Source organism: Archocentrus centrarchus, chromosome 1 (assembly GCF_007364275.1).
Source record: "Archocentrus centrarchus isolate MPI-CPG fArcCen1 chromosome 1, fArcCen1, whole genome shotgun sequence".
Lineage (NCBI taxonomy): Eukaryota > Metazoa > Chordata > Actinopteri > Cichliformes > Cichlidae > Archocentrus > Archocentrus centrarchus.
In genome coordinates this window covers 16,182,011-16,192,842 of record NC_044346.1, presented here as the reverse complement: position 1 = coordinate 16,192,842, position 10,832 = coordinate 16,182,011, and the positions used below count along the sequence as shown (strand labels likewise).

General features: G+C 40.4%; 1 protein-coding gene across 3 annotated transcripts; it reads right to left on the bottom strand.

Annotated features, from left to right (window-relative positions):
- Positions 1-9,717, bottom strand: LOC115784279 (caspase-6-like). 3 transcript variants are annotated; one of them, XM_030735444.1, is made up of 8 exons: positions 8,947-9,710; positions 8,656-8,780; positions 6,265-6,298; positions 6,013-6,150; positions 2,790-2,866; positions 2,448-2,623; positions 1,422-1,569; positions 3-1,144 (listed from the first exon to the last, which is right to left on the bottom strand). In XM_030735444.1, exons 4-8 carry the CDS (start codon positions 6,129-6,131, stop codon positions 882-884), a joined length of 783 nt encoding a protein of 260 aa, XP_030591304.1. In that variant the 5' UTR covers positions 6,132-6,150; positions 6,265-6,298; positions 8,656-8,780; positions 8,947-9,710; the 3' UTR covers positions 3-881. The 3 variants fall into 3 exon arrangements, with proteins under 3 accessions (XP_030591300.1, XP_030591304.1, XP_030591313.1); XM_030735440.1 differs by lacking the exon at positions 8,656-8,780 and having other exon boundaries at positions 1-1,144; positions 8,947-9,717; XM_030735453.1 differs by lacking the exon at positions 8,947-9,710 and having other exon boundaries at positions 8,656-8,840.
- Between the last annotated feature and the right edge of the window lie 1,115 nt (positions 9,718-10,832).

The window sequence follows — 10,832 nt, the reverse complement described above, 5'->3', positions numbered from 1 at the left end:
AAACGCACTTGGTGAGAGTGGGAAGGAAAAACTCCCTTTTCGCGGTGAGAAACCTCCAGCAGAACCAGACTCAGGGAGAGGCAGGCACTGGATAAATATAACAGGGACACCAAACAACATAGAATCCAACACAGTAACACCATAAATGACAGTAGCTTTAATGTTGCCTCTTTTGACAAATTTGTTGCCTTTTAACAAAATAAAAATCTCAGCTTTACCCAGAAAGTTAAAGGGACAGTCCACTCCAAAATCAAATGTACATAATTTTTTTAGTGATAGTTCCCAGTTTCTAAAAGATCAGCTGTAGAAATGTCTGCTTCCTCTTTAATGGAACTAAATGTCAGTTGTGACACTTAAAGGACCAAAATAACAAATTACATTTAGGAAACATTTTCTTTCTATGGAACTACATCCAGCAGCCAAAGAAACATGTGTCCACCTGTCACTACAGCTCAGCCAACTGGGACGTCTTTAACTTTTCCATCTCGTCATGCTGCCACAGGTTAATGCACACTTGCTTCTGCAAATGGTAAAAGAGAAACCAGTTCCTACATGGAATCTTTTCAGTACACAGGTCATAATTTGTGGAAAAACTGTGCTGAGTTTTACATCTCATTTACTTCTATTAAATTCAAATAGGACAAACATTTCTACAGTCGTTACCTAACAGCAAAGCAATCAAGATGGATAAATAGCACTACAGGCCTGAATTACATATAAGTGATTTTGAGGTCAATTTTTCCTATAAACTCAGCTGATAAGATCTTGTTGTTTTATGTCACAGTTTTAACCATTAAGTAAAAACAGCATACACATACACTTCATGTGAATAAAGGTTATTCCTGTTATTCTATTAGATGTGTGGCAAAATATAAACCAGCTCATTTAAAGACTGAGGTGTGACATTGGTCCTTTTTTGGTCGGAAGTAAAGTTTCTTGGTGAGCATTGAAGCAAAACAAGGCATTTGCTTCTTCCCGATCAGTTTTGGTGGACAGGGCACTGGAATGTTCCTCTTTGACACTTTACTGTTGACCAGCGTGAGCAACTCTGTGAATTCAAGGGTTTCACCATACTTTTGGATCATCTCACACAGATCCTGGATATACCAGGAGCCGTTTTTAGTCTCCCGGAAGGAGTAGTAACCTAAAAAAAAAAAAATGACAGGTAAGTTAACATGGAGGGAAACACAAACAGGATGATTTGAGATTTTCAGAGGGTTATGATATGCTAAATGCTTTACACCAGAATTTTTTAAAGGCTCACTGATATGGGTTAAAAAAAAAAAAAAAAAAAAGCAAAGAATCCATTCAAAACTTGGTCCACTTCTTGCTCATTAAAAAATGAGCCCCGGTCTGTTTGCTATATTTGCTTTCAGCCTAAATAAAATGCAAAAGTTTCATGAAAATCCCAGAAGCCTCACCTTCAGCCACAGAATAGCACATGATAAAGTCAGCCCCTGCAGGGAGGGTGCGCATGGCACAGGCATCTACATCCACCTTTGTTTCAGTATCTGGGAATGAAGCGGGGGTCACTGCAACTGCTTCATCATACTGGTTTCCGTGACATGCCTGGAGATGGGAGATGAACATTGGTTTTCCAAGCAAAGCAAATCAACTTTCTAAAAAACAGAAGAAAAAAATGTTAGATTCCAAGACATCACTTCCTCCCCATCATCGTCAACACTCGCTCCCCTCAGAGCTGTGTTTTGAGCTCCCTGCTGTAGGCTCTGCTACCTTATGACTGATCAACCACATTCCCAGACATCCACACCCACTCACCTAGAACAACAACTCTAGCAGCCATAAAGCCTCACTAACACACACAGCTGCACCCACTGAGGAGGCTTTCAGTGGGTGCAGCCTGGGCACCACAGTCCTCATATCTTTTTACAGCTGTTCAGTGGAGAGCACCCTCACACCATGTGTCTCTGTGAACCTGCTCTGCTGCCAAGAGGAAGACTCTGCAGAGGGCAGTTAAGTCAGTGCAGAAATTCAGCAACAGCCTCCCATCAGCTGAACACATGGGCATCAGCAGATGCAGGAACAGGGCTGCCCACCCCTGCTCATCCACTGTTTGCCCGACTCTAGTCACTAAGAAGGCTGCACAGCATCACGACCAGAACATCCAGACTGAGAAATAGCTTCAAATTTTTAATACATTTCACGTGCAATACCCAAACATCATTATATTCAACTCCAGATTACATACAACGGATTCTTACTCATGTCATCGTGTTTGTATTTATACTCATTTTATCAGCACTCTCTTGCATTCTAACATTCACTGTTCCTTAAATTGCATTGTAACAACTGTATTACTGATTTTGTTGTTTTCCTTGTTAGTGCTACTTCACCAGGACCTCATTACTTAGCTTCAATGCTTCTCAGGTACAACTGGCTGACATGAGATGGACTTGACTGGGTTTTGTTTTTTTGCTAGCGTGTACCTGTATTATAAAGATCTTTGGCTTTCCAACAAGGCTCTCACACTTGTCTCCTTTGAACATGGATGTGATTTTCCGGATACTGATTTTGCCATCATGGCAGTAAACATGGTCATCCTCCCCGTGACTCAGGAAGGCGAGCAAAAAGCAGTCAGCATCTGAGTGGTCTTCCTCTGCAGCTGGTGGGACATCAAGTACTTGTTAAACTTGCAGCTGAATGTGACATGTTGGATTTGACACAGTTCTCTTTGCAGGAGAGCAATGAATTTTGGAAGAAATTGAGTGATGATTTCATGCATACATTCCAAATGTACACTAGTCATTTGAGACTGATTATGTGCGTACCTTCTGCGATTTTATCCAGGACTTCCACCTGCTTGTAGTTATCATAAGACCTCACTTCAAAGTTTAGGTTCTTCAGTCTAAACAGAAATTGAAAATTGATTAGTTTAGCAGATCAAGGATCAGGATTTAGACATTAGAGAAAAAATTATTCATAACCATCTCAAAGATTTATCTTCATGTTCGGCTGCTTTCAGCACTGCTGGTATTTGTTTAGACTCTCTCTCCAATTGATCTTTCGAAGTTAACTTCAATAGTTACTTCCTCCAAACCAGCAACATGTTTATTAGATCCCATTCCTACTAGACTGTTCAAAGAAGTCTTTCAATCTTAAAAATGATCAATCTGTCTTTATTAGTTGGCTATGTACCACAGACCTTCAAGGTGGCTGTAATTAAACCGCTACTTAAAAAGCCATCACTTGACCCAGCTGTCTTAGCTAATTATAGGCCAATCTCCAACCTTCCTTTTCTCTCAAAGATTCTTGAAAGAGTAGTTGTAAAACAGCTAACTGATCATCTGCAGAGGAACGGTTTATTTGAAGAGTTTCAGTCTTCTTCACACACTAAGGTTAATTATGGAGTTCCACAGGGTTCTGTGCTAGGACCAATTCTATTTACATTATATATGCTTACCTTAGGCAGTATTATTAGAAAGCACTGCATCAATTTTCATTGTTATGCAGATGATAGTCAGCTTTACCTATCAATGAAGCCAGATGATGCACATCAATTAGTTAAACTGCAGGAATGTCTTAAAGACATTAAGGCCTGGATGACCTCTAATTTCCTGCTTCTAAATTCAGATAAAACTGAAGTTCTTGTACTTGGCCCCACAAATCTTAGAAACATGGTGTCTAACCAGATACTTACTCTGGATGGCATTACTTTGGCCTATCTCATACTGAACACAGTATGAGATGATTTTTTTTAACCTAATGTATCTCTTTCTGTTTTCCTGCCAAAGGTAGCGCCGGTAAAACGGCTGCATGACCTCAGACGCCTGTCTCCCCTGTTTGTGTTTGTCTCTGTGTTCTTGGATGGGTGTTCTGGAACGTAATTTCATTGTATGTCTTGACGTATAATGACAATAAAAAAAAAATCATCTTCTTGAAATATTAGGACCGCTTTTTTGGATTTGTGCAATATTTCTAAAATTAGAAACATCCTTTCTCAGAGTGATGCTGAAAAGCTAATTCATGCATTTATTACTTCTAGGCTGGACTATTGTAATTCGTTATTATCAGGCTGTCCTAAAAGCCCCCTGTAAAGCCTTCAGCTGATCCAAAATGCTGCAGCTAGAGTACTGACAGTGACTAGAAAGAGAGAGCATATTTCTCCCATATTGGCTTCTCTTCATTGGCTCCCTGTTAAATCCAGAATAGAATTTAAAATCCTTCTCCTCACATACAAGGTCTTGAATAATCAGGCCCCATCTTATCTCAAAGACCTTATAGTCCCATATCACCTTCGCTCTCAGACTGCTGGCTTACTTGTGGTTCCTAGGATACTTAAAAGTAGAATGGGAGGCAGAGCCTTCAGCTTTCAGGCGCCTCTTCTGTGGAACCAGCTCCCAGTTTGGATTCGGGAGACAGACACCCTCTCTATTTTTAAGATTAGGCTAAAAACTTTCCTTTTTGATCAAGCCTATAGTTAGAGCTGGATCAGGTGACCCTGAACCAGTCCTTAGTTATGCTGCTATAGGCCTAGTCTGCTGGGGGGTTCCCATAATGCACTGTTGCTTTTCCTTCACCTTATTTACTTTGTTTATACTCCACTCTGCATTTAATCATTAATTGTTATTATTTCACTGGCTCTCTTCCACAGCATGTCTTTTTTTTCTCCCCTTAGCCCAACCAGTCACAGCAGATGACCCCCCCTCCCTGAGCCTGGTTCTGCCGGAGGTTTCTTCCTGTTAAAAGGGAGTTTTTCCTTCCCACTGTCGCCAAGTGCTTGCTCATAGGGGGTTGTTTTCGGGGGTTTTCTCTGTATTATTGTAGGGTCTTTATCCACAATACAAAGCGCCTTGAGGCGACTGTTTGTTGTAATTTGGCACTATATAAATAAAATTGAATTGAATTGAAAAATGACCTTTATTGTCCCTGAGGCAAAATTTGTTGCCTAGTCAGCAGAAATCACACAACTATCAGGCAGTTATAAATGAACAATATAACATATAACACACCAAAATCCAGAATAAAAGTGCAACATTAAAAAACATAGTGAGTTATTTGAAAGAGATGTCATGGCCGGGGAGGAAATGGGCGAGGAAGGGCCAACACGAGGGACTCCAGAGAATGGCATAACTTAAAAGTATTTATTGGGACCGGGAGAAATGAAATACAAAACCTTTTGGGAGGGAGACGAAGGGAGCACAGGAAGCACAGGAAGCACTGGAACATGGGGACACGTAGGTACACAACATCACACGCAGGCACAATAACGTCAACGACGCGACGAAGAACAAATGAACACTGAGGGCTTAAATACACAATGGGTAATCAGGGCAAGAGGAAACAACAGGGCACAGCAGGTGAGGCAAATGAAACTAATAACACAGGGGGAAGCAAAACTAGACACAAAGCACAGGGGAATCACACTGGCAAACTAAAACAGGAAGTGATAAACCAAGGAACACGCAGACGAGTCACAACACTGGGAACAAGACATCAAACATACTGGGAGGCCAAACTCAGGAAAAACTATAAACACAAAATGCTGGGCAAACAGCCCAGGACATGACAAGAGAACTGCAGCCAGAACAGATTATTTTGTGTCTATTTTTTATTTTGGAAGTAACTTGAACTCCTAACACAAAGGGTGGCTCGGATCAGCCAGGATTATCTTTTGCAAAGTCCTATAAATTATAATGCCACAGCATTTATACTGGTGCACTTACTCAACAGCCTCATCTTTTATTACCATGAGAGAGACGGTCACAGGACTCTTCCTGAAATCCACAACCACCTCTTTAGGTTTTGATGCAGCAGGTACAATTTACACCACTGTGAAATCAGCCACTACCAGGCCACAATAATGCTCTGTAGTGAGGGATTATGAACTCACTCACTAAGTTCTCTGCTAATTTAAAAATATGAAAAAGCAGTGGAAATTCTTCCTCAATATTACAACAGTAAAGATCTAAATCTGCTAAGGAAGCGTTCTTGAGCACAGAATGATGCCAAATGCAGTGTTCTCCCTTTCAGCAGATCGCTGGGAAGTTGTACCTTTTCTCCAAGTTGTCACGATCAGCATTGGTTCCACACCTCTGTTTTAAGTGGGTCAAGCGCCAGAAGAACCGCTCTTGGTTAAAGATGAGTGCACGGCCTCTTCGTTTGTTGCCCATCTTGTACTCCTCCAAGATGCTGATTTTAAAATAAAAAAATGAGCAGTGAATTCCAGGAATATTCTGAGTGTTTGGTGCCAGAATAAAGTGAGAATTTCCAGCTAATAGCTACAAAAAGTGGAAGTAAGTTTACCTTTCAGCGGAGGCGTCAGTCTCTGTTTGGTTCTCTGTGCATATTATCAAAAACACATTGATAATATAAAAACAGTGCAATAATTACAAAATAATAATCAGATCAAATCATAACAACACCAAAAAATACTGCCAGCCACCAGTGCTACCCCTCAGCCTCCTGGCAGTAAAATCTTTAGGTGGCACGAATCACCTGGAAGTAAAAGGTCTAAAACACATTAATACCTGGTCTCAGTAGATCTCAATGGGATGCACATGGGAGGTGATGCATATGATCAGCCTATGTGCAATGACTGACACCACAGGGCTTTGTGGACTTTAAATGACCAAACACTGATTTTTGTGTTATTGTTTCTTTCATATCTTTTGCCAGGTGTTCAAAATTTTAACTATATTTTTGACTGTCTGTCCAACCCCATAAGGAAATGAGGACTGTTATTTTACTGGGGCTAAAGAAAGCTTTACAGTGGGTACAGAAAGTACCCACTGTAAATTTTCACTCTTTGTTTCATTGCAGCCATTTGCTAAAATCAAAAAAAATTCATTTTAATTCCCATTAATGTACACTCAGCACCCCATCTTGACAGAAAAAAACCAAATGTAGAAATTTATGCAAATTTATTAAAAAAGAAAAACTGAAATATCACATCATCATAAGTATTCAGACCCTTTGCTCATTGTGTAGAAGCACCCTTTTGAGCTAGTACAGCCATGAGTCTTCTTGGGAATGATGCAACAAGTTTTTCACACCTGGATTTGGGGATCCTCTGCCATTCTTCCTTGCAGATCCTCTCCAGTTCCATCAGGTTGGATGGTCAACGTTGGTGGACAGCAATTTTCAGGTCTCTCCAGAGATGCTCAATTGGGTTTAGGTCAGGGCTCTGGCTGGGCCGGTCAAGAATGGTCACAGAGTTGTTCTGAAGTCACTCCTTTGTTATTTTAGCTGTGTGCTTAGGGTCATTGTCTTGTTGGAAGGTGAACCTTCGGCCCAGTCTGAGGTCCTGAGCACTCTGGAAGAAGTTTTCTTCCAGGATATCTCTGTACTTGGCCGCATTCATCTTTCCTTCAATTGCAACCAGTCATCCCGTCCCTGCAGCTGAAAAACAGCCCCATAGCATGATGCTGCCACCACCATGTGTCACTGTTGGGATTGTATTGAGCAGGTGATAGCAGTGCCTGGTTTTCTCCACACATACCGCTTAGAATTAACGCCAAAAAGTTAAGTTTTCATCTCATCAGACCAGAGAATCTTATTTCTCATAATCTGGGAGTCCTTCATGTGTTTTTTCATGTGTCTTGCACTGAGGAAAAGCTTCCGTCGGGCCACTCTGTCATAAAGCCTCGACTGGTGGAGGGCTGCAGTGATAGTTGACTTTGTGGAACTTTCTCCCATCTCCCTACTGCATCTCTGGAGCTCAGCCACAGTGATCTTTGGGTTCTTCTTTACCTCTCTCGCCAAGGCTCTTCTCCCACGATTGCTCAGTTTGGCTGGACGGCCAGGCCTAGGAAGAGTTCTGGTCATCCCAAACTTCTTCCATTTAAGGATTATGGAGGCCACTGTGCTCTTAGGAACCTTGAGTGCTGCAGAAATTCTGTTGTAACCTTGGTCAGCTCTGTGCCTTGCCACAATTCTGTCTCTGAGCTCCTTTGGCAGTTCTTTCAACCTCATGATTCTCATTTGCTCTGACATGCACTGTGAGCTGTGAGGTCTTATATAGACAGATGTGTGCCTTTCCTAATCAAGTCCAATCAGTTTAATTAAACACAGCTGGACTCCAGTGAAGGAGTAGAATCATCTCACGGAGGATCAGAAGAAATGGACAGCATGTGAGTTAAATATGAGTGTCGCAGCAAAGGGTCTGAATATTTATGACCATGTGATATTTCAGTTTTTCCTTTTTTAATAAATTTGCAAAAATTTCTACATTTCTATGTTTTTCTGTCACAATGGGGTGCTGAGTGTACATTAATGAGAAATAAAATGAACTTTTTTGATTTTAACTAATGGCTGCAATGAAACAAAGAGTGAAAAATATAAAGGGGTCTGAATACTTTCCGTACCCACTGTATGTCCGGTGACCCTGCTGGGTGAGTTACAGACCCCCTGTCATAATTTGTCATTGGCAAAACTAAGTAACCTTCACAATTGCTTAAAAACCCAGATTTTATTTATCGCAGAAACCACAAATACTTAGCAATGTAATAAATAAATAAATATAAAATTCCTAGCGGCACTGGTATAGCTACATATTATACTGAGACACTGAGAAACCTGCAAAAAAAAAAAAAAATGCATGAATTGTATCAAGCTGCCAAATTCCAGCACCTATGGCAGGGCTGAAATGTCTCCTTTTTGAGCTACTGCGTTCACAAGATTTTCAGTAAACTTGACCTTGAGGTTAATGCCACTGAGATTCAAACTCATCCAAGATTTTTAGGAGATGCACAATTTGATAATCCCACACTGCCTCGTTCTCAAGTTATCTTGTTCACATAGTTGGGTGTCCAGGCTGCCTGCTAGGGTGACAACAATACCCCATCAGCATTTCAGCCTGAAGGTAAAAATGATTAAAAGAAAAATTATATTATATATACAATATAGCAAAACTTTGAAAACCTGAAATCTTCCATATGGAAGAATTCAGGTTTTCAAAGTTTTGTTAGGCAGTACAGCTACACTTACTGCTAGTATGGGGGTCAAGCAGTCGTTGTTCCATCAGTTTAGAGTCCCAGCTGTCACTCGCTGGGTGATCACAGGAGGAAAATGGGAACGGCTGCTAAAAGAACAGAGGGGCGGCTCTATTTTCCACCCTACATGTATATTTGTCAGAAAGGTAGAGAGGTCCTCAATGACCTGTTTTTTTATATCCATGAAGGTCATTTAGTTCAGTTTCTGTTTCTGTTTCAATTGCGTGTTTCTGAGTCACCTGAACCTGGGTTAGAGGCTGTACTTTGAGCTCTGCTCTCCACACACATGCAAATATTAGGAGAACAAAATACTGAGAAAGGCAAGCCAAGCAGCACAGCAAAGTACAGCCTCAATAACCTTTATGCAAGTATACTTTATTTTTTAGTTTCTATAACAGCTCTCTACATGAAAGCCAAAATTAAGGGCGTTTAAGTTGGTGATTAATCTCACCCTGTTTCACCTGATTGTAATTTTGGTTTTGCCAACAATAAAATATGACTTTTATCATTTTACAACTTTACAGTTTGTTTCACTTTACTTTGGTAAGAGCAAATATTCTCTATTGCATGTTTAAAAACAAGCTTTTAGTATTTATATACACTATTTATAAATATTATATTTATATTTATATATATACACATTTATATACATATACATTGCCAAAAATATTCTCCTGTATGCCTTCACACACAGATGAATTCTTAATCCATGGGGTTTAATATGATGTCGGACCCTTTGCAGCTATAACAGCTTCAACTCTTCTGGCAAGGTTTTCCACAAGGTTTAGGAGTTTTTATGGGAATTTCTGACCATTCTGTGACGTCAGACACTGATGTTGGACGAGAAGGCCTTCATCCCAAATTCATCCCAAAGGTGTTCTATCGGGTTGAGGACACGACTCTGTCAGGTTCTTCCACACCAGACTCACTCATCCATGTCTTTATGGTCCTGGTGCGCAGTTATGTTGGAACAGGAAGGGGCCATCCCCAAACTGTTCCCACAACTTTGGGAGCATGAAATAGTCCAAAATGTCTTGGCATGTTGAAGCATTAAGAGTTCCTTTCACTGGAACTAAGGGGCCGAGCCCAACTCCTGAAAAACAACCCCACACCATAATCCCCCCTCCACCAAACTTTACACTTGGTACAATGCAGGCAGCTGGGTTGCTGTCATTCCCAACCACTTCCACTTTGTTATGATATCACTAACAGTTGACTGTGAATATTCAGTAGTGAGGAAATTTCATGACTGGACTTGTTGCACAGGTGGCCTCCTATCACGGTAAAACACTGGAATTCACTGAGCTCCTGAGAGCAACCCATTCATTCACAAATGTTTGTAGAAGCAGTCTGCATGCCTAGATGCTTTATACACCTTCCACGTGTTTCTATCACATGGAAGTGATTGAAAAACCAGAGTTCAATGATTTTGATGGGTGAGTGAATAATATTGTAAACAAGTGTATACATATAATAATGAAGATGGTGAGTATTGCACTTGGTGAATGAATATTGCACTAGTGAATGAATATGGGATATTACACAATATAGCAGTGATAGATAGATATCAGAATACTTTTGGCAATATAGTGTATGACAGTATGAAGTACTCACCTGCCCTATTCTCAGTTACTGCGCTGTCTGTAGTAACACTTCCTGGGAAGGTCATAAAAGAGTAATTAAGTTGTGACTTTAGAAATTGTACAACGTGGTGAATCTAATAAAAATGATTATATCAATTTAATGCATTAAGCAACTGTTGATGCCTGCAATTATCACCTGTCAGCAAATCTAAATTCCTGTGGTGAATGTTTTCTTCATCATGGGAAAAACTGCTGCTTATGGATTGGAAGAAAATATTAGTTTGGTCAAGTTTATTTT